The following is a 23,288-nucleotide window of genomic DNA, read 5'->3' on the forward strand; positions in this document are numbered from 1 at the left end:
AAACATGCAAGCTTTTGCCTTCCAGTGTTGTTTGGTTAGTGATTGGGAATTCATTCAAGCATGTGAGTGGGATGAATATGTGCAATTTATTGTGTCATTTTCCCTGAGATTAGTTTCAAAGATAATTAATCCCTTTGTGCTGTCTGACCGTCTGTGCTCCTGAAGTGTTCTCGCAGTGCTGGTGTCTGCATGCAGATGTTCCACTTAAAGCTCTTGCTCTGCTCAGAGTGAAGCCTGGCCAGCTGCATCACTTCTTATATAAATTGCAGAGCATAGTGGAGGGTTATTGGCAGCCTGTTTTTTCACAGTTACTCCTATCTCTTCTAAAAAAATATCTCCAAAGTTAGGGCATATATTAACATCACATTATAAATTTAAAAATCACCAAGATTCCCCCAAAGAGGTAAAGTCTTGTTTTAGGAAGGGTTCCCTTTCTTCAGAAGCTCTTGCAAGTTTATAATAATATTTTTCTTGTTCCTTCCTCTTTACTCTTCCTGTATTCCTTACTCTGGTATGTGCCTCTGGCACTGAGGCTTTTGAGATTGAGAAACTGAAGAAATTTTGTGCAAGACTGACTTTCAGTGACGTTAATCTTCTAGTCTTGCCTAAGAAAACCATTCCAGCCCAAACTGAGCCAGTTCTTTTTGAAACATACCCTTAAAGATGACAAACTTGTGTTTTCTCCATTACTCAAATACTATGTTTGTTGTTTTTTTTTTTTTTTCTGGTTTGATTGTCCTTGTGATCTAAATTGTAGTCACTATAATGTAGTTATTAGTTGTGTAAAAGCTGCAGAAGTTGTGGCATGTTGTTAGTTAGAACCAGAACTAACACGACTGAGCTGCTTCTTGACACAAATTTCTGCCAGGTATCAAGAGGAAAAAAGTTCACATAGTGTCTCCTAAGGGTCAGTGTCTATTTCATTTCTGTTGGTGACTGTCTTAATTTGTACTCATTCCTTAAAATAAAAATGTTTTTTTAAACAGTGACTGTCATTAAATCAATCAACTGTTGTTTCAGGAGTTACAGGAAATTCCTCAATAGTTATTGGATAGCATACAGATTGATTTATTTATTTATTTTGGGGACGATTCTCTCCCCCCTCAGGAAACACTGCTGAAGTTTCCTACAGATACCTGGCAGAAGCTAGTCTGAGTGTCATGGAAAGAAGGGAGGAGATGATATTTGGAGGTGGAAAAAATTACTCACCAGTGGTTTAACAACTCAGAATTTCAAACTGTAAGACTCTACATGCTAGCTATGGCACATTTTCATTGCCTCTTAGACTTCCAAAGATTACAGAAAATACTTTGGGAAAATAACTTTCCAAAGAAAGGTTGTGTCAAAAAAAATATTTATGAACAGTTCTCATGGCTGGAAATACTACAGCACATGTAATCCTCTCTGGCATGAGAATTCAGGAGGCTTCTTGTGCCTAAAGACTAAACCACAAAATACTTACATCAGAGTAGGAAAGCTGTGGCACAGTCATTGCTCTTCCTATAAATAGCACAATTTTACTAATACTGCATTACTGCTATATTGGGCTAACTGCCTTCAGAGAATTTAGGGCTATTCTGAGAGTCTGTCTTTGGTAGTTCATGCTTATAAACCTATCAGTAGTGATTTACATAGTTTTCTTTATAGGAGTAAATATAGCAGCACAAAGTTGGGGTTTTTTTAGTTTTTTATTTTGTGAGAGCTCTTTCCCCCTATCTCTAAAGAAAACATATGATTTCCTAACAGCCAGTAGTGTTTTGATTATGGCAGTATTTTTTCTCATGTATCTAAAGCTCTTTCTAAGTATCATTTTGTCAGGAAAATAGGAAGAAACTCCAAACTTGGGTACAGAATATACAGTGAGAAATTGTAGATCTTGCCTTACATTTGTGCACCTCAGACCTCCTTTAAGGCAATGCTGTGAGTGTCTTTTTTCTTAAAGCTTCATTTGAATCATGATGGGGTTAATTACCTTCACTCATGGAACTCTCCATAGAGATTTACAACCTTGGTGTCCTCTGAGAAGTAACAGGATAAATGACATGTGGGAAATGGCTTTTGAGAGTGGCTGCAGTTACTTAAGCAGACGTGCTCTGATCTGCACAGCAGTGGGAAGAGCATCCCCTGGGTGCAAAGGGATCAACACATTTATGTGAAAACAAATTTGTAGAGAATTCTACAAGATGGCTTTACAAATAAGGCTAAATATTTTAGAGAAACAGAACTAAGAAAGATGCATTGTAGTGGGACTCATGAGAAGTAATTTTAGATTACTAGCTTTAAAACATTTACAACATAGTGTGACTACAGCTGAAAGGCCAAGAAGCGTTTATAATGTATTGTAATTAGGAAATAGTTGACTTCTGATTGTGATGGTGTGAATTATAACATCACCCTTCTCACGAGACTGAAAATGGAATAAAAGTGTTTAAAATTCCTCTCTGTTGCCCCATGTCTGGGTCAGAAGAGGGCTCAATCCTACACCTTTCTAGGACGCTCCTGCCCGTGCAGTGCAGGCGGTGTGTCCGTGCAGGAATTGCCCATGCCACGTTCCGTGTGGGCTCTGGGTGGGTTTGGTGCCCGTCCCACCCAGCCAGGCTGGCTGAGCTCGGCCCTGCCCTGCAGCCCTGGGCTCATGGCCCATGCCACGTTCCGTGTGGCTCTCTGGGTGGGTTTGGTGCCCGTCCCACCCAGCCAGGCTGGCTGAGCTCGGCCCTGCCCTGCAGCCCTGGGCTCATGGCCCATGCCACGTTCCGGGTGGGCTCTCCGGGTGGGTTTGGTGCCTGTCCCACCCCTGCCCTGCAGCCCTGGGCTCACGGACAGCGTGTGGCCACTCACCGAGTGTCCCCGGCAGGGCAAGGGAAGTGTCAGCTCCTTCTGGCACAGAGATCAAATCCGAGATGAACTATCTGACCCAGTTAATCATTGGCCACCAGAGAATGTGCCATTGTGACATAATCCTGCAGTTTCATCTCAGAGCAAATACTCTTTCATCGCATGCTCTGGTTATGTAATTTTCAAGACAGAAGTGGTTAACCTTAGTCCTAGGAAAAAACTGTCCGAGCTCCTGAGGGGTAATTCAGTGCCTGGGTGAAGTGTTCAATACAGCAGCATCACAGGAGGTCTGTTCTATCTGCATTAAAATACCTGAAGGGGATACCTGCAGAAGGAAAAAGTATATTTTACTCTACTGAAAGGCATTTTTCTATTATCACCAATAATAATATAATTCACTTGCGAGTTATATACACCTATAATTATTCACCTATAATTCACTTGTGAATAAACTTGTAAGGAAAGAAAATTATTTCTATCTTTATACCATTACTGATAGCTTAAGTGAATGTCCTTAAACTGTACTTTTAAATGAAAGCAGCTATCTTGCATATTATTTTGACCAAATGAGGAGACAAGTAGTGTTTTCTGGAAAATGCAAAATAAATGTAAAATGCTTGGAAAAACATCAGTTAGGAGGGTAAGAAAATAGCTTCCATGTGGTGTTGCTTTGAGGGGAGTTGAATCATGGTGTGTTTTAAATTACTGTTGTAAATGTTTTCCATTACAGTATTTTCTTAAATACCTAAATATTTATTTATTTATGTGTTTAAGACAAAACTGCTGTAGTTAATATTAACAAAACTGGGTTGTGAAATTTTTGTTAATCACTGTTATACCAGTCGAAGGCTTATTAGTTAATAATTGTAATCTTGAATATTTTAAAGGGACAAAGAGGAAGGAACACACATTGTTCTGTTGTCTTGAAAACAACAGAGATTCTCAACAAAGTCTTAGTTCATGGTTTTACACTACTGTTGTCTCTGAGTTGCTGAAATGGATGAGGATGTGAGTCAGGTTAAATATGATCTTTTTAAAAGATAAATAAAGTTTAACTGCTCTCCAGTACTTCTCTTTTGATGATACTTCAATATTGGTCTGTCCTTGATTCATCTCTGTATACAGTCTGATTTTTGAACCTGGTGCATCAGAATTTGTTTTAAAAGCAGGGATATGGGGTTTTTTTTGTTTTAACCTTACTTTTCCAAGAAATTTTTATCATACACCCCAAATTAGTGGTAATCAGTAGATAAAATTATTCTCAGGGTTATTAATGCCTTAGAATTGGTGGTGGTGGTGATTAGGTGTGTTTATGTGTTTAGTTTCCCTCTTCCTGCTGTATGTTCTGTCTGTTCACCTACATGGATTTTGTATAAAGAAAGAAATGAAAAGTACAGTAGTTTTCCTTCCAAACTGGTCTTAAGAAAACCAAACCCCAATATAAAACAGAAGACTAATCCAAATTACCTCCAAACCAAATAAGCAATGCTCTGATGTCTGAATAGAATTTTTTTCTTTATCAAAGTAAACTGAAAGGCAGTGGAGTGGTTTCACTGAAAATCATAATAGTGATTATCCAAATCTATATTGTCTATTGTCAGCAATACTGACAAGTATTAAGTAAAAAAAATAGAAAACAAGGGAATATGTAAACTTTTCAGGATGTTTTCCGTGTTTATTCAGCTTTCTTCTGTGTGTTTTTTTTACCTATTTCATGATAAAACATTGTGAGATTTTCAATTTAACTGACAAATTTCACCATTCAAATGCTGAATATATTAACCATGCATGTCGTTTTTTACTTTATTCAAATCAAATATCAGTGTGAATTCCAGTTTGTTAGCAAGGCAAACAAGAAACTAAATTTTTTTTCTTCCTTCCCTTCCTCCTCAGATTTGTGCATCTGTACTTCCAAACAGAACTTATACAGAGTGAAAATTCTGAAAATGGCTTGATTTGCTCTTGGTCTTGGCAGTGTTTCTGATGAGTGTCCCACGGACTCTGTCACGTTCTGGGGATTCTCCTCTAGCACTGAGGAGCAGAACCCTGAGCAGCAACCTGGCATCAGTGGAAACATTTTTCTGTCATTCTCCTTAAAAGAGCACCTCAAGATGAGTGACTATTCTGGACTTCCAAGTGACCACAGCCAGATGATTGCTGAAGACTCAGAAATTCAAGCAAAGCCTGAACACTCTCATGAAGTCCTTCAGGAAGATATTGAAATGAGCAGTGGCTCCAGTGGAAATGATTCCAGTGGAAATGACTCCAGTGGCAATGACACAAATGAAAACTATTCAAGTGGGCATGATTCTCATGGTCATGAATCTGATGAAAATGGGAAGGATTCAGCAATGCTCATGGAATCTTCAGACTGTCATAAAAGGTAGTAGCTATTATTAAATACATTTTGCTTTTATTTTTGCCCGTAAAGACTTTTTACATTTGAATCAATATTTCTAAATAATAACTAAGATATAAAGCCTCTTCAGCATGGAGCTGAGTGTGCTACTTAAGTTGTACTCTCATGTGATGTAAATTATGTAATATAATTAATAAAGGAAAGGTCTCTGGTGTAGGTATTTGCATTGCCAGCATAACTGGTATCTTTCTTCTCATCCAGTGAGTGTTTGACTTGCCTTATTTATTTATTTTCTTGTAAACCAACTTTTAAAACCTGATAAGAATCAGTTGATTCTTATGTGTGAGGATGCAACATATGCCATTTTAATATTTTCAGTAATAGTTTACTGGACAGAGCAAAGCTATGTTAAGAATCACCTCCCTAGTAGTCCTGTGAGGACCAGGGTGTTGGGACTCAGTGATCCTTATGGTCCTTTCCAACTCAAGCTATTCTGTGGTGCTTAGATAAATGTTTACAACTTTAGTGCCCATTTGCTGTACCATGCAGAAGCTTTTAAAATTTGGGGTTGGGGTTCGGGGCTTTTGTTTATTTGTTTTTGTCGGGGAGTATTTTCGGTGGTTGTTTTGGGTTTTTGTTTGGTTGGTTTTTGGGTTTTTTTGGGGATTTTTTTTTGAGGTAGCCAGTCATTAATAGGAAATAAAAAGCTATAATGAACAACAACATTTTTGTTAGGTTTTCAGATATTAATCCTTTTCCTCTTTTCCTTATTCTAGTTCAAGCTCAAATGCGTTTAGTCTGATGATTGCAAACTCTGAACACAATCAGTCCAGCAGTGGATGCAGGTAAATTAATGGACGTATGTTTTTCAGTAATATGCTAAATGCTGAAAACTAAATAATGTCGTATTTTGGGGTTTTTGTTTTGTTTTGCCTCAACCTGGATGACTACACAAGACATCCGGTCTTTGATTTCTTCCTGTCCATAATCAGTCACATCTCATATTAACCACTTGACTAAATTACGGCTTTTTGTTGCTGTTCCATGTGAGTTTTGTGGTAACCTTTTGAAGTCCTATTACTTTGTTTTGATTTGGTAACTTACCTTTGTAATTTTTATTTTTTTGTGGGTCCCTTTGAATATTGCTTCAGTTACAGTGGGGTTTTGTAGCTTTAAAATTTTTTTTTTGCTCTTCAGAATTTCATCTGAACCTGGTGGTTTGTCAAGATCAGAATTCACCATTGAGCTGGGTTATTCCTGGTGTCCAGCAGCTGTATCACCTGCCTCTCCAGCAAATCCATTTGCTGGGATTCAAGGCCCCAGGGTGTAAGGATAAATGATACACAAACACAGCTGCAGGAATGAAACCCCTATGGACTCTGCTTCTGTCCCTCATAGCCCTGAAAAGCCTGGTAGCTTGAAGGCTTATATTTGGACACTTCAGAGTATCCTGCTGCACTTGTTTTTTTAAATCAACTTTTAAGTCAGATCAGGAGATCAAAGCCTGGTCCTGAGCAGATCAAAGATATCTAGCTCTAGAGCATGTTGATGTTAAGACCCATATCTGAGACCTGCCTACCTGAATGTTTTTCTGCCTAATGCAGTTCCTAGAAAAGTGGCAAATTAAAATTACTCCTATGCACCATTTGGCAAGGCATATTTTCTATGTCTGCCTTGCATGCACCTGGGGATTTTGTTCCATGCTGTATTTTCAACTGGAAATTGTGATCCAGAATTTGTGTTTCTTAGTGTGAAAGAGTGAGCCAAAGGCATTTCTTAATCTTTGTTTCACATTGATTTTGTTTTCTTCACTGTGAGATCTTGGAGGGGTTTAGTTAGTACAGTTTTTTTGGTGTTTCACTTTTAAATTTTATTAATAGCTCTCTACTCAGAAATAATTAAGAATCCAGATAGCACTATGCTAAAGGGTTACAGAGCAGAACTGATCATCCTTTGGGACTGGGAGACTGAAGATATCTAGAGAATGATCTTCAAAGAGAAGACTAAAATAGTCTGATAAACTACTTATTTTTGTAGGCTTGATCTTTGATTCAGATGACTGGGGTTTGCATTCAGTGTCCGTGCCAACCAACAACTCTAGCTTAATATTTGTAGGTGCCTTTCCAATTTGCTGTCCACAAAAAGCAAAATGAAAAGCTATTATCTTTATAAACTTGCTTATTCTGTCCTCTGCAAGTCACACCTTCCATGTGGCTGCCTGCTGTGCCTGGTGCTACTGCACTCTGGAAAAACATTCTGGAGTTGTGGAACTTATTTTCCAAGAATGTCCATATTCTGTATTTGCTGCTGCCATAGGCTGATTTGGGCAGAAGAATCTGACCACTCTTATGAAGCAGTCTGCACTCTGAGAGTACAAACCAGCAGTGTGCTCAGTTATTTCATAATCTTTCCTCTCTCTTTTTCCCAACTGCCAGCATGAAGGGTTCTTCTATGAAACTCTGTTAACAAAGCCCTGTTTGATTGCAGCAGTCTGAACTGTCAAGCCACGTTATGCACGTGATTTTAATACACAGCATGAACATCATGTTTCCCAAGGGAGTACTATAGTCTTTTGTTTGATCCCTTGCCATTAGTTCTTGGTACAAAATGGCCAGTGAGTAAATGAATGCTGCGTGTCTCACAGTGCATTGTGATGGAAGCGGGAACAATGTGTATTCTCTAGTACAGCTTTGTCACTTTGCAAGCATTTTTGGTAAAATACCCAGCACCTGTCAGATGATTTATCTGCCTTTACAAGCTCTTAAAACTTCTCAGAAAAATGTTCACAAATCCTCTTGAAAATAACTTGGCAGCTGAAGCTGCTTTCCTGGCTGCTTCAGTCAGGCACTGCAGTTGCCAGGACTATTGTTTCCACAGCAGTGCCCAGGGTAACTTCTTACAGATTATCAGCCACGACAATCAGGTGTTAAGAGAAAACTTTCCTTTGGAAAGGGAAAAAATTTCAGGAAGATTTAGGAACAGCTCTATAATCCTGTTGATCATTCTGAATGAAATGATCAGCTTTTAAAATCTCCAATGCGAAAGACAAGGTGATTTATCATTTTAACTCCTTCCTAACCATCTGCCATCCATCTTTGCTACCCTCTCCCTCACTTCCCTTACCTCCTTTTTTCTTCCTTTGTGGTTGTGTCAGCACGTCTCAATAATGAGGAGAGATACCAGGAACTGGAAAGGAAGGTGATTCCTTTCTGATATTGGCACTGATAGTCTCTGTAGTTTGTCTTTCTCCACTGAGACAGCTCTTCTGAACATGCACCTGAGACCTGTGAATGCTGCTTCTGTCTCCAGCCTCCTCTGATCTTTTCCTTACTAATTTAGTCAGAATTTCCTTATCTTATTTAATGTGTTGCCATGCTTAGGTGGGATACATGATTCAAAGGATTTCTCCATTTGTTTTGTTAACTTGATGCTCTCCCACTGCCATTCCCTTTTCAGGGACCTTTCTTAAGAGAACCTGCTTGAACAGGAGGTGGAGACTTGAATGGACCTCCTGCTTCTCTTCTTTGGAGTCTATGAAAATTTCTGAGTTTGATTTTGAAAGGAACTAAGGGAAATAACACTAAAAAGGGAAGAGGGGTACTCTGGCAAAGAGGAAAAAAAAAGAAATTCTGTGGTGCTTGGGCATATGTACTGTTGCACATACAGCGCCCATTTTACAAATACACTCCAGGTGGTGGTATATCTTTCATTTTAAATGGGCACATAAGAATTTCCTTAAGTTCTGGAAGCTGATACAGAGTGAGTACTGGCAAAGTCAGTGAGGCTAGTGGTAGAAATTGATGTGGGTGACAAGTGCCAGAGTACATTTGGGCTTCTCTGAGGATGATGGGTCACTTCAAGCATTCAAGTGATGTTATGTTTTTTGTTTTTTCATCTTACAGTAGTGAGCAATCCACTAAAGCCAAAACACAAAAGGAATTGCTGAAAACACTGCAGGAGCTGAAAGCTCACCTTCCTTCTGAGAAGAGAGTCAAAGGCAAATCCAGTGTCCTAACGACGCTGAAATATGCCCTTAAAAGCATTAAACAAGTTAAAGGTAATAAAGTGTGATACTGCCTAAAAAATGCCAACCTGGCTAAAGTGAAACTTTCAAAATAGGAGTTTAAATAAACATAGATCTACACAGAGAACTGTACTATGACTGAAAACCTTTCTAACCAAATATTTTCATTTTGATCCTATTTGTTGGCTTTGTTAACTTTTGTTCCTTTGGGAGTTGAAGGAGCTCTCTAGAGGCTTGATGCTTTACTGCTGTTTGATTGAGTTAGAAAATTGATTTGAAAACAATTTTTGGTTTCATTCTGTTTGAACTGTTAGACTAAAATACGTGACCATTCATATATGGGTAGATTAAGATGTGTACATTTGTTTGAGTTACTGATGAGGAAGCTCTACCAGGGAAAATGATGTATTTGGAATAGTGCCTAGATTTCCCAACTGCCAACTTCCCAACTTCTGCATTTATGCCAAAAAATATTTTTGCCATTTACTGCTTCTGGGCTGGGTGTTTATTGATAATCCTGATTATAAATTGTTTGTTGTTCTCATGTAGCCAATGAGGAATATTACCAGTTGTTGATGATTAATGAATCCCAACCTGCTGGTCTCAATGTATCCTCTTACACAGTGGAAGAATTGGAGACTATAACCTCAGAATACATAATGAAAAATGCGGTGAGTATGGTGCCTGAGTCTCAGTGTGTATTGAAAATGTTTCCTGGAACTGGAATTCTCAGGCATGCTGCCTTCTTACAAGGGAAGGGTTGGTAACTGGGCCACAAAGCTGAAGAAACTGCCTTTCTGCCCCTAAGGGGATGTTAAGAAACTCTGGACCTTTTCAGACTTTGCAAACTTGTTTCTGTCAGTTAGGTGGGAAATAAGTAGGCTTGAGCTCTGAATTGTACCTTGTGCCTGGAGGTGGTGGTGTGACACATCTTTGTCCATGTGATACAAAACACTGAGAGACATCATTAGGTTTCGTTTCAGTGCACTTGCAAAAGTTGGAGAGTTAACTTTTCCCATATTTTAGTTGAAGCACATGGTGAATCACTTCAGCTTATTCTTATAACTAGGAGTTATTTGATGTTTCACCAGTTTTGTGTTAATGTGACTGAAGAGTGACAAAAGTATTGGAATCACTGTCTCCTTTTCTATGGGATTTGTCTGCTCTTTGCAACTACTACAGGCTTTCTGAGAGGTCCAGTGGTGCTGTGTTCTCAAGAACAGCTAGGACCATCACTGGAGTTCTAGCTGTGAAATGCTAACTTGAATGGTTTTTTAAATTATTTATTTCCATATTACTAGTATTTTAGGAATAAATTATGGAATCTTGAAAAAATAATGGCATCTAAATATATTAGACTACGTCTACTATTTTTTTGAACTGCAGCCTCCATTTGAATATATTAAGTCTGAATTCTCTTAAACAAGAGCATGGTGGGGGATGTTCCATAGCTTGAAGTAGGTGGGTTTTGTTGTATCTGTGAATAGTAAAGGCTGCCCACAAGGTGAAATAAATAGGAAGTGTAAAGTACAACTGAGAAATTCAGCCAAATATCATAAACATTGTTTAATTAATGTGAATACCTGTTTGTGAAAGCAGTGTTCTGCTGGCAGCTCTTCAGTTGCTGTGCAGTGTTTGTGAATGCAGCACTAAAGGTTGTGACGCAGGGAGCTCCTCTGTGGCAGGAAGGAAAACAATACAAGTGTATAGGACTTCTTCCTACCTGTGTACTGATTATTTTTTACCAAGTGGTTTAGAACCCTTTTTTCACTTTTTATGGATGGACCAGCTAACACAAACAGCCTTTCAAAAACGCCTGAATTTCATGCATGTAAATCACGTCTGTAACAAGCACCGGGAAAATGTGAAGTTATATAGCTGGAAGGTCATTAATTCTTTTTTTGTAAATTCATTCTGCATCATAGAACTGTAGACAACAATATTTAGGGCTTGTAACCCAGTAAATAGTAGTGTATTATTCTTACTACATAATTGAAAAATATTCTGTCTGTATATACTTGATGAGCAGGTTCACTGCGTTGAACAACATCTGTAACAAAATTAAATATCCTTAATTCTCATTTTGAACTTACTAATGTTTTTATGTCTTAAATGTTTTTCTCAGAAATACACGCTGCACTGAAGAATGTTTCAAATTGTATAAGTAATTTGAGATTTTTGTTTTTAGGATATGTTTGCTGTAGCCGTTTCTTTGATAACTGGGAAAATTTTGTACATCTCGGATCAAGCTGCTTCTATTCTCCGCTGCAAGAGGGGTTATTTTAAAAATGCCAAATTTGTGGAGCTCTTGGCGCCTCAGGATGTCAGTGTGTTCTATACTTCTACCACCCCATACAGATTGCCATCATGGAACATTTGCAATAGAGCTGGTGAGTGGGCTCAACAGCAGCTACTTCTCTGACCTTCTTGCAGTCACACAAATTCAAATACTTGAGCTGATTTTGAATGTCCTTCCATCCTTCCTCATCACTTCTTGAGGCTGTAGCACAGGGGCATTATTAGAACACCTCTGAACAACACTGGGTGTACAAATGTATTCTGTAAATCAGCAAGACTTGTCTCTTGGTTAAAAGTCTTCTCAATGTCATTACTTATCAGTTCTCATTTCCCTTTTAGCTAGATGATGAATGAAAACAAAGTAGGAATTCATACTGAATGGTGAATTTACTTTCCACTTGTACTAACAATCAAATGAAAGCAATTTTTCTTCACATTTTCTCTTCCTCAAGTGTAAAGGGGACAGTACTCTGTCTCTTTCCTTTTAAAATGGTTATGATTTGAGTACTGGACACCTTGATTATGGTGTAGAAAAAGGTATTTCAGCTGTCATCACTGTGTGCTCAGCAAGTGTAATCACAGCTCTCTTCTTCTAGCCTTAGAAACATTATATTAGGCATAATTAATGGTGAAGGATCAGATTTCTCAGGGCACTTGATATTTGTTTGTGGTAGGACTATTTTACTCATGTACATGCAGCTGTTAGTAATTGAGAAATATCTGCCAACTGTTTCAACTAAATACTTGAAATTCAAGGTCATCTCTAAATGTTTGAAATTCCAACCCACTGCATACTAAATGTGTGAAGTAAAAGCAGGGTGTGAACCATATTTAATCTGAAAAAAAAATCAGCAATAAACATGTGCTAAGCAATGCATACATAAAACAGGTCAAAAGGGACCTTGTTGGGGTCTCCAGTGCAACCTCTGGCTCAAAACAGGGTCAGTGGTAAATGATACATGATCCTAATTACTCATGTAGACAGGAGTTTTATGGGTTTTGCTTTCTTGAAACATCTTCTGTAGCTTTATTATGTTTATTTACAGCTTCAAATTTAAAAAAGGCAGTAAGTAGACGTGTGCACACTCTCTCATGTATTAGCTGCCAAACAGTATAATATCCAAAATATTGTGCACTGGAAACCTTTGAAATGCCAGAGCTTCCCTTGGAGATTAGTGTGTGGCTACTCTGGAAAAGGAGGGAAATAAGCTTGAAACATAAGAAGAAGTCTTCAGGAAAAAGAGAGAAGTGGGGTGCTAGGAACTGTATTTGGTGGTCAGATTTGGGGTCCTAGGTAACCAAACATTTCTGGTCATTGATATAAAGTACTGTGAAAATGTTGATAAGAGTAAGCAGCTCAAACTGGAGAGCTGTTTAGATACATTTAGGAAAAAGACTTGATAAACAAAGAGCTGTGATTCACATGCCAGCCTCAGACTCCGAGTGATGTTCAGATTTAGTTGCTTGTGATATATGTTGTTTAACCAGTACATATGGAGACTTCAAGTAACATTAAAAATATGTATTATCTAAGGAAAAATTCATATACTAAATATCATCATCTTCTAGTAATTTATAATTTGTTATGAAATATGCTTACTATTTCTAGAGTCTTCCACCCAGGATTGCATGGAAGAGAAATCTTTTTTCTGTCGCATCAGGTAAGACAATATTGTAAAGCTTAGTGTTGTGTTATGAAACCAAGCATTACATAAGTATTTGACTTTTATAAGAACCATATGGTTTGAATATTTCATGCTTTTTCATAATGTGATTGTAAATCAAAACATATGCCCATCCTTGAGTTGATTAACTGTAGCAGCTACAGAGAAAAGTGAACTGATTTTGGGAAGTTCCATCTTGGAAGTTAGTCTCTGTGAGTATTGACCTTTGTGCCATAAAGGAAGGTGGTACAGCATCTCCTCCTGCTCTGGAAAGCCTTTGGTTCATGTTAATAGAACTGTTCAGCACCTGCTTCAGTCTCTTTCATTCTATAAAACCAATGGCTCAGATTTATCTCAGGTATCCCCTAGGAAGATATGCAAGGGTTACTGGACTTGTCTTTTTTGCAGTTAATAGAGGACACAGTTACTTGGTTTGCTTTAAGTCTTGCATTGGATGTATTGTAGAAGTACTGCTGGTGTTACTGGAGATCTTTTGTCCAACTAACACTGGTTTCAAAAGCTTTACTTTTATTTAGCTCTGCTGTTATAAACTTATTACAACTGGTTCTTCTTTGGTCACTGTGTAAATGGTTGTTGTTTTCATAACTATGTTTGCATTCTGGTTAAGCAAACACCTGTTATTAGATATTGAGCCTTCACTGCTTCTAAACTGGAAAAAATATTGATTAAAAGATGACCTTTGTGTTAACTGAGGGGATATAGCAGTCTTCATAAAAAAGACCTATAAATTCATCCTTCTGAAGGACAACAAAGTAACTTAATTTATTGTGTGAGCTGGGTTTTCTATCAAACTTCCATGTAATGCTGTTGTGGATATTTGTCTCAGGCAGCAGTGAGAACAGCACTGTCTTTATGGAAGCTGGTGCACAAAGGATACCATCAGAATTAGGTTCTCTTCCACAAAAAAAAAAAAAAAATCAAGATAAGATCTTGGGTGCTATTTTAGTAGCAAATATGCAGTTCTTGTGTCATGAGGGAAATACAGTGGATAAATTAAAATTGTATTCAGCGTAAGATGAATCTGTTGAAATAATTAACTCTCTTTAATTATTAGTGCAGGAAAGGAGCGTGAAAATGAGATTTGTTATCACCCATTCCGGATGACTCCCTACCTTATCAAAGTGCAAGATCCAGAAATAGCAGAAGACCAGCTTTGCTGTGTGTTGCTTGCAGAAAAAGTCCATTCTGGTTATGAAGGTAATGCTTGAGTGCAAAAAGACTAGCTTGCTTTCCTGAAAGTAAGAACTGTTGAAACTTTGTTGAAGTGAAAGACAATTGTTTCTGTTCTCTGTCCTTGCTACTTTCCTGTATGCTCTTGGCCAGAATTTTGGAGTGGCAGCTTGTAGTACTATATATGCAAAACTCCTAGTTGCTAAAATGCTTTTATTTTTCTCTCAGCACCCAGAATTCCTCCTGACAAAAGGATTTTTACAACTACGCACACACCGACCTGTTTGTTTCAGGATGTAGATGAAAGGTAACTAACAAAAATTATTTTTCAATTTACTGATGAGCAAGCTATCCAATATCTTTGTAGGATTTAAGGTATCTATATGGGGTTAAAAATTATGCAACTAATGAAGGGTGTTTAAATTAAGAAAAGTGAATCCCCCCATTTTCACTATGCATGAGAACACATTACACTGGTATTTAAGTGCCTACTAACAACCTGTTCTTCCACTTTCCTTCCCTCTTGGGAAATTCTGGACATAAATTCAGTCAAGGAACCTATGTTCAAAAGAATTCCTGTGCTGCCAGTTATTACCAGTATGAGACATTTAGGTGTGGATTTTTTAAGTTTCATTCAGCAAATATGCTGCTGTTGCTCTCTGCTGGCCCAGGTACAACTAGAGGTACAGCTTTTCAGTACAATATTAAATCTTTTTTAAAAAAGGTATATAAAAATGTTTCAAATTACATTGGCTGAAGACTTCAAATTGCTTTGTCAGTCATGAAAGCCGGTTAGAGTAAGTACTTACATCCTAAATTAGAAACAAAAATGCCACCTGTGATCTTAATGTATATAAAAAGACTTAGGAACTGAGGTCTAAGCCAAGCCTTCATAGAGTCATTTAGGTTGCAAAAGACCTCCAAGATCATCAAGTCCAGCATTAAACCTTGTCCCTAAATGCCTCATCTGCACATTTTTAAATACCTCTGGGGATGGTGACTGCACCCCTTCCGTGGGCAGCCTGTTCCTTGACAAGCCTTTCCATGAAGAAATGTTTCCTAATAGCCAGTCTAAACCTGTCCTGAGGCCAGTTTCTCTTGTCCTGTCACTTATTCCCTGGGAGAATCAACTCTCTCACCCAGTTTGGTGTTGTCTGCAAACTGATGTAGGATGCTTGCCATCCTCCTGGCCAGATAGTGGATAAAGATGTTAAACACAATTGGGCCGAATCCTGAGCCCTGGGGACTTGACTTGAAAAGAGAATTCACCTATTCCTGAGTTGAAAACACTACATTTCTGCTTCCTTTGCCACTTTCCTTGATATTTTCTTTGTGATGGTTTCTGATATTTGGGCTGTATATGGCACTTCATTTTAATTTTTTTTCCTCCTTGGCAAAAACTAAGCTACAATGGTAACACTTTACTGCTGAGATTCTCCCATTTGTTTTCAAGCATTCCAAGAAGGCTAAAATTTTCTTTGTAGGTTGAGATGGGGGGGATGTCTTCAGACGGAGTAGGAGTATAATGGACAATTTTTGGTGTAAATCTAGCTTCTGAAAAATTACTTAATTCTTGGCAAAATCCTTAAATGCAGCAGAAGAGAGAGGGACTGGGGAAAGGAGTTTATTCTAATGTCTGACTAAGATGGAGTCAGGGTAAAAAGAACATGTTTGAGTTCTGAGACATTGTGGCTGAGTTCCTGTAGGATAGGCAGTGTAATGCTGACAAAGTGCTTTTCCATGCTGTGCTTTATACAGCCCCTCTAAACAGCTCAGGCTGATAAAAGAACTACTTGATACACTGTAGTTCTGTCTTCTTCATGGATTTTTCTCTCTCCTTCATTTCTACACATGCTTCAAGCCAGCTGCAGAGTGGGTTTATCATTCCAAGGAGGCTGAGGGCTCTGTGCACCCACAGCTCAGTGATATCCAGCAGTCATTTAACAGAAATGGCAAAATTGCTGAGTGGAGAGCCTTGCCCTTATTCTTGGGCTTGAGTGGAGCAAGTCCAGTTAAATTCTTCCTTGTGAATCCTATGGAAGCTTCTTTCCTGTTAGTTTGATGTTACCACTTGTTCTCAAATACCATCTTCTAACACTTCCAGTGAGGGTTGATTACGTCTTGGTCTGAAATGAAGGCTTTGTGTCATTTATTTCTGTTCTTGTGATTGTGTAGTTTATTTTGCTTTTAATTATTTAACTCCTGAGAGCATTGGCAGCCCAATAAATGTTTACCAAGACATGCATATGCAGTTTGTTATTCTTAAGTTCTCCAGGGTTTGGAGAATACACAAAGCAAGAGATTCTTAAAGAAAGCAGAGTCTTAATATTTAAAAATGTGCAACTGAGCACCTGTTGTTGCTGTTGAGTGTTGTTCATAACATAGCCATGAAACTGTTGCTTGACTTGCATGAAGTTAATTTCTGTAATCAGTATGTGTTCATGGGTTGGAAGAATACGTATTTGTCTGAACTCTGCAGGTTGATCTCTGCACAGAGTATATTAAGTAAAAATAAATACTTTCTTGAAATTAAATGGATCATTCCTATATGTATTTGTCTTAATATATTTGATACTTCATGCACTTAATGGGTGTAACTAGTTCACAGTTAAATGATCTTTGTAAATTAATTTAAAGCAGTTTTGTGTGTAACTTACAATAATAATATAGAGACACCTTATGTTTTTTGACACTTTAAATGTCATTCTATAAATCACAAACTAAACTTGGCAGCATATCCTCATCAGCCATTCTTATACCACGCGTGTATTTGCATTCGTAAAATTAATTTATTAACTCAACCTCTGAATTTTTATGAGTTATTTATTCATTATGAGGAAGCATAATCCCAAGATATCATTCTCAAATACAGCATTATATGAGCACAGAAGGGCTGGCTGGAAGGGACTGCTGGAGGTCATGGTTCCATCCTTTTGCTTGAAATGAAACCTTGCCCAGTCCTGGTGAAGGTCAGCTGTGGTCTTGTCTCAGTAATGCCTGAAAACCTTCAGAGACGGAGATTACACCATCTGTATGGGAAACCTCCTGTGTTGCACTGCTCTGTTAAAAGCCTTTTCCTAACATCCAGCATCAGCTTTCCAGACTCCAGTCTGGGGCCATTGCCTGTAGTTTTATTGTCTGGTATCATCAAGAAAATTTAGCTCCATTTTTGTAACTCCTCTTTCCAGCAGTGTGGGAAGCTCCTGGATCATCTTTTACTTTCCTTTTTATCAGAGCAGGCAAGGCCAGCTCAGTCTCACATTCTAGATCCCTGACTTTCATAAAGCAGGTGGCAAACAGGAGCAGTGCTGAACAAAAACTTTTTATGGTGTTACTAGATGGAGCCCTGGCTGAAGTTGGTTGGAGTTGACTGAGATTTTAAAGTCCTCTAGCAGTACGACTTTTCTCATGTGCTTTGGACTTGGCAGCACTTCTAAATGTCAATGTGTCAAAGTGATCTGGTGTGGTATGAGTTCCATGCCAGTTTCTGCTCTGTTGCTTAGTTCATGTGCAAACTTTTAAGACTGATTATTAAACTAATTGCTTTGGTAATAAGGCATTAGTTGCTATCCTCTTTCCCCTCTCAGCCTCTTTGCTGGAAGGGTATGTTTGATGTTTTGGGGAACTAATGTAATTCCAGTGGGTTGTTGGAAGTGCAGTGTTGAAGGTGTTTGCTGCATAATGCTTTTGAGTTCCTACATGGCACAGATCCCCTGTCTGGTGCACTGGGGCTGAGTTCTTCATTGAAGCTGTTCAGATACTCAGGTCCCTCCCTGCCCCTGGACCTTTGGCAGTGAGTGGGGCTGGGGGAAGGTCTACAGCATTTGAACTTACAAGATGATTCGTTGGTATCTGGTAACTTCAACATCACTTGAGTAGTGTTGACTTAGTACATTTTTTTTTTCCAAAGCACATTTTCAGTGGTTAACCTCCAGGCTAAGGTGGAGAGTGGTATTTGTGAACTTTCACTCTTTATCCTTAACACAAATGCTTGAAGTGTTCAATAAAAAGTATTTCATCACATAAATTAGTTTTTCACATCATAAGAAGTGGTCATGGATAATATGCAGGAATTCAGTAGCATTGCTTTTAATTCTCTGGTTAATAAGCTTGCTCCCTTGCAGCTCCTCTGAGCTGAACTCTTCACCTGCCTGTGAGAAAGTCGTCTTGAGTGCTGGTCAGCTCTCCTGGTGCTAGTTCAGCTGTGGTAATCCTGTGATCCTTAGCCATGGCTCCCAGCCAAGGGATTGGGGTACTATTTACCTTCATGAGAGTTTTACAAGATTAAACTTTTTTAATGCTCTTTTAAAATTGGGGTAAGAATTTATCCTCTAAAGTTAGGCAGCAAAAAAAAAGACAGAACTGCTGTAGCAGACCCCTTGATTTGGTCTAACCAGCACCCCACAAACAAACAAAGCCTCCCTTCCCTAAATTCATGACTGTCGTTAACTTGGCACTGCTTTTTCACCAAATGTAAAATTAAAATTATTCCTTCTCTTCACAGGAAAATGAACAAAGAAAGCTTAAAATTAAAACATTTCAAACATGAAATGTACATTTATTCTGCTTGATTTTTATTATGTTTTCTTTGTCTTTATTTCTCCAGAGCAGTACCTCTGTTGGGATACCTACCTCAGGATTTAATAGGAACACCAGTCTTGGTGCATCTTCACCCAAATGACAGACCCTTAATGTTAGCAATTCACAAAAAAAGTATGTAACCTCTTACTGTGGCAGAAATACACTTTTTTTTTTTTTTAATGTAATTATAATGACTACAAAGACCTTAACAAGCAGTAGGAGAAACTTAATTGTGATTTTCATTTTTTTCCAGAAGTAAATACTGAATCTTTTACTGCACAACTTGATTCTTAATGCAAATCCATGAAAATGAGAAATCACTCAGTTTTGTACTTCCTAAGAAACATACATATCTATTGTAAACAAATTGACTATAAATGAATATTTCATACATAAATATATGAAATGAATGAAAAAGAAAAAAAATTATGAGAATGGTGTGATAGAAGGTGTCATATCTTACATGATACTCTTTATTATTTCATGGAGAAGAAAATAAGAGCCATTCTGGCAAAGTTTGTAAAGTCACTTCTTCAGCCTTCTTCAGTTTGTTGTATTCTTAAGGTGATTTTCTTGACCACAGTCCAGTAAATTGTGAAGATCTATTTATTCTGGTAGCTCAGTATTTCTAAATGTATCAATGTACCCAGTATTTGTTCCCTCAAGTGTCATCTTCCTCCATAACGAGGAAATATATTGAATGTCCATTCCCTCCATGAATGTACAGTTCATTGTAAAATCCTGAATTGTTACGTAGAATTGTGCAAACATTAATATGAAATTTCTGTTTGAATCCTTCATTGCAGTTCTTCAGTATGGAGGGCAGCCTTTTGACTATTCACCCATCAGGTTTTGCACAAGGAATGGAGATTATATCACCATGGACACCAGCTGGTCCAGTTTCATCAACCCTTGGAGTCGGAAAGTTTCATTTATTATTGGCAGACACAAAGTCAGGACGTAAGTCAGGATATTTTTGTTTTCCTTTCCCTCAGGTTCACATAGAGATCCTTAAGATGAGGGAACAGAATAAGTGTTAGTTTCTGTGTAGGATATATGGGAGGTAAATTGAAGCTGCGGTCTGTGTGGTTGGAACACTTGCATTTGCAGTGAGCTGGAGTATGTTTGGTTTGTGCAGGGGTCCCTTAAATGAAGATGTCTTTGCTGCTCCCAGCTACACAGAGGACAGAATCCTTCACCCCAGCGTTCAGGAGATCACGGAGCAGATCTATCGGCTCCTGCTGCAGGTACAGCAAGGGCTTTGCTCCTTCCCTGCTCAGGGAAGAGTCCTGCTCTTTGTCTTGCTGTGACATTGCCTTTGGCTGCTTCTACTGTACTGGAGTTGTTTGCTACAGTCCTGGGACTTCCTTGCACTCATGATTACCACACAAGACTGACTGATCTTAAAGCTCCAGTTGATATCTTAAGAATTTCGTGTGGTCATGGTGTCCTCCAGACAAACAAACCAAAGAAGACCCCAAAAAAACACCAAAACAAAACAAACTAACAACAACAAAAAAAAACCCAAACCAAAAACAGGAAAAAAAAAACTAGGAAAAAAAATCCCCCCTCAAAAAAAAGAAGTAACAAAAAACCCAGTGTAAAACAAAATCTCTTTTCCTGACATGGAATTACTGGTGTCCTGAGGGGAGTGTGTGTATACATACATAATTTTTTTTAATGTTGTTTTAACAGCCTGTACACAACAGTGGATCCAGTGGCTATGGAAGTCTGGGTAGCAATGGTTCACATGAACACTTGATGAGTGTGGCATCCTCCAGTGACAGCACAGGAAATAATAATGAAGACACTCATAAGGATAAACCAGTAGGTTTTTTAATTTTTCTCATTCAAGTATGTGGGACAAAACAAACTAAGTGGGGATTTTTAACTTCTAGAATAATATTTTCAAATTAGAAATAGGAGAAAGGATAAAGAAAATGCCATCTTTTTTGTTTAATGTAGAGGGAGTAAGCATTTCTGGTGTAGATGAAGCCTCAGGGTACTGAAGCATGGTGATAGGCATGAAAGTCAGTGTTACAAAGAATTTAAACCTATACACTGTGTTCACTTAATCTAATGTCTGTTAAATGCTATATGCTGTGTTTCTTGGAAAACCAGCCAGGTATGTGAAAGCAGATTCTTTTGGGAGGGAAAAGTTTGTAATTACTGTTTTCTCAAATGAAAGTAACAAGATTAAATGCAGTAATACCTGTATAACCAAGGGGTAGCTTGATCCTGATGGCTTTTAATGTTGCAAAAATACAGAATTTATATAGAATGAAATAAATTGAATGGAATAAAACAGTTTTCTAGTTTGTGTTTAGAACTTTACTTTGTGTTTAGTTCTGAAAGCCAAAAATTTTCCTTGATAAGTTGTATTGTTTGTAGGCTAATTCTCCCAAATCTGATTTGTGCTTCTGTGATCAGACTTTGCAGACTCCTGCTCTTGCCAAGGTGGTCACTTTCCTGGCTTCAGTTCTTAACTGGAGGAGTAAGCAGATGAAGTCTGAGGATGTCTTATTTAACAGGGAAATAGATGCCTGGCATTCCTTCACTATTTCCACAGACAGTGAAGGCTGTTACAGTCCAGTTCTGTAACATCCTGTCAGTGCTTGGTTAGACTTCTAGGTTTTTTACCAAGTGATAGGTTTGTTCTTTTCCTGAAGACATATTTGTAATCGATATTTTATATTTTCCTATTCAAGTTATTCAAACAGATTAAAAGAAATGCAGAGTAATTGTTTACAGGAAACATACTTTAAATTCCTTCTTTTTCCAATTATAAATTTCTGCAACTGCACAATAAGATTGTATATATAAATATTTCTTCTGTGATCAAACTAATTGCAAGATAGAGATTAACTGAGGTTAGATTTAGTCTACTGAGGAATCACTATGCATAATGTTTTATGTCAAAATTAGGAAATAACTGTTCTTCCCCCTTTCCTTTCAGGAGGTTTGTCAATATGCCCGTAAGGTCAAGAATAAAGGACAGCATATTTTCACTGACAGTAAAGCAAAACTGGACTACAAGAAAGAGTCTTTGGCAGGTAGGACACGAGCAGTTCCTAGTCTCTTGTGCTGGTGCTTTGGGTAATATGGCAGCAGGACTTTTTTCTAGTTGAGCTCTATCCAGTGCATAAAGGCAGCATTTTATCAATTCCAATTATATTGTCCTGTGTCTCTCTGTGCCCAGGAAAATATTGTGTTTGGCTGTATTGAATCAGTAGTGGTTTAACACAGTTAAGGCATGGCCTAAAGCTGTTGTCTTGAAATAATTTAGGTGAGCACTAGAGTTGTCCTCATCCTGAGTGTGTTTCAACCCTAGTGATATATATTCTCTTATAGCCATAGTGTCTATTCCCTTTGTATCCATGTGCAATATAATTAAACTTTATAACTCCAAGCATCCATAAGGACAGGAAAATGTTTGCATAATATTCCTTTATTGGTGCATTACAGTGGTTAACTTGTAACCTGCTAAACATGTAGATATGAAAAACCTTTACTACTTTTGCTTTTATTCATGTCTTAATTGCATAATAGCAGTATCTCTTTCCACAGAGAAGCAGAATACTGCTGGTGGTCAGGTGAAAGGTGTAGGGGGAAAGGATACTGCAGGAACAGTTGCTCCAAAAAATGTGACTACTGAAGAGCTGGCTTGGAAAGAACAACCTGTGTATTCCTATCAGCAGATCAGCTGTTTGGACAGTGTCATCAGGTGAGCAACCTGTGAGTAAATTACTCTTGACCTCTGGACACAGGACTAGTATGTCTAATATTGCTAAATCTTTGCATTTTAGGTACTTGGAGAGTTGTAATGTGCCTGGTACAGCAAAAAGAAAATGTGAGCCTTCAACAAGTGTTGCATCACTGAGTTCTGGAGTTCATGAACAAAAAGCAGCTGATAACTCTATCCAGCCTTTGGGAGGTAACTCCACAGCTTTTTCATAGCTGAGTTTTGCTGGCAGGCAGTTGGATGCTACTTCTTTGCAGAATAATGTCAAGTGTATCTTAGGCATGACCTCATGGCTTCTTTCTCCGTGTTTGATGTTGGTGATTTAACTTTCATCATTAATATCTTCCTTACAATTAAAATATTGAGTAGCTGATGCATATCATATGCATATCTGGATTGTAGATGCAATAAACTAATTTGTACTGTGCAAAATACAGTAGGATTTTGAGGTTCAGGACTTGAATCATTATCAAATGTAAGAAGTTTATTTCACAGTTAGGACTTGTAAGAACAATCAGCTGAAGGACCTAGCTGCTAATTAATCGCAACAAAAATATGCATATTACTTTTCTGCTTTAAAAAAACGAACGAGAG

At 38.0% G+C, this 23,288-nt stretch overlaps 1 protein-coding gene across 10 annotated transcripts in view; it reads left to right on the forward strand.

Moving 5' to 3' along the window:
* Nucleotides 1-23,288, forward strand: part of PER2 (period circadian regulator 2) — a 46,777-nt gene that overhangs the window by 12,438 nt on the left and 11,051 nt on the right. For all 10 annotated transcript variants that reach the window (XM_030280764.4, XM_041717998.2, XM_041717996.2 and 7 more), the window contains 15 exons: nucleotides 4,729-5,218; nucleotides 5,971-6,039; nucleotides 9,097-9,251; nucleotides 9,768-9,889; nucleotides 11,407-11,608; nucleotides 13,126-13,177; nucleotides 14,256-14,398; nucleotides 14,600-14,678; nucleotides 18,978-19,084; nucleotides 19,759-19,912; nucleotides 20,091-20,199; nucleotides 20,648-20,779; nucleotides 21,909-22,005; nucleotides 22,520-22,676; nucleotides 22,759-22,886. In XM_030280764.4, coding sequence (XP_030136624.4) covers nucleotides 4,947-5,218; nucleotides 5,971-6,039; nucleotides 9,097-9,251; nucleotides 9,768-9,889; nucleotides 11,407-11,608; nucleotides 13,126-13,177; nucleotides 14,256-14,398; nucleotides 14,600-14,678; nucleotides 18,978-19,084; nucleotides 19,759-19,912; nucleotides 20,091-20,199; nucleotides 20,648-20,779; nucleotides 21,909-22,005; nucleotides 22,520-22,676; nucleotides 22,759-22,886 — 1,978 coding nt within the window. In that variant the 5' untranslated portion in view covers nucleotides 4,729-4,946. The remainder of the gene's footprint in view (nucleotides 1-4,728; nucleotides 5,219-5,970; nucleotides 6,040-9,096; nucleotides 9,252-9,767; nucleotides 9,890-11,406; nucleotides 11,609-13,125; nucleotides 13,178-14,255; nucleotides 14,399-14,599; nucleotides 14,679-18,977; nucleotides 19,085-19,758; nucleotides 19,913-20,090; nucleotides 20,200-20,647; nucleotides 20,780-21,908; nucleotides 22,006-22,519; nucleotides 22,677-22,758; nucleotides 22,887-23,288) is intronic.

Source organism: Taeniopygia guttata, chromosome 9 (genome assembly GCF_048771995.1).
Source record: "Taeniopygia guttata chromosome 9, bTaeGut7.mat, whole genome shotgun sequence".
NCBI lineage: Eukaryota > Metazoa > Chordata > Aves > Passeriformes > Estrildidae > Taeniopygia > Taeniopygia guttata.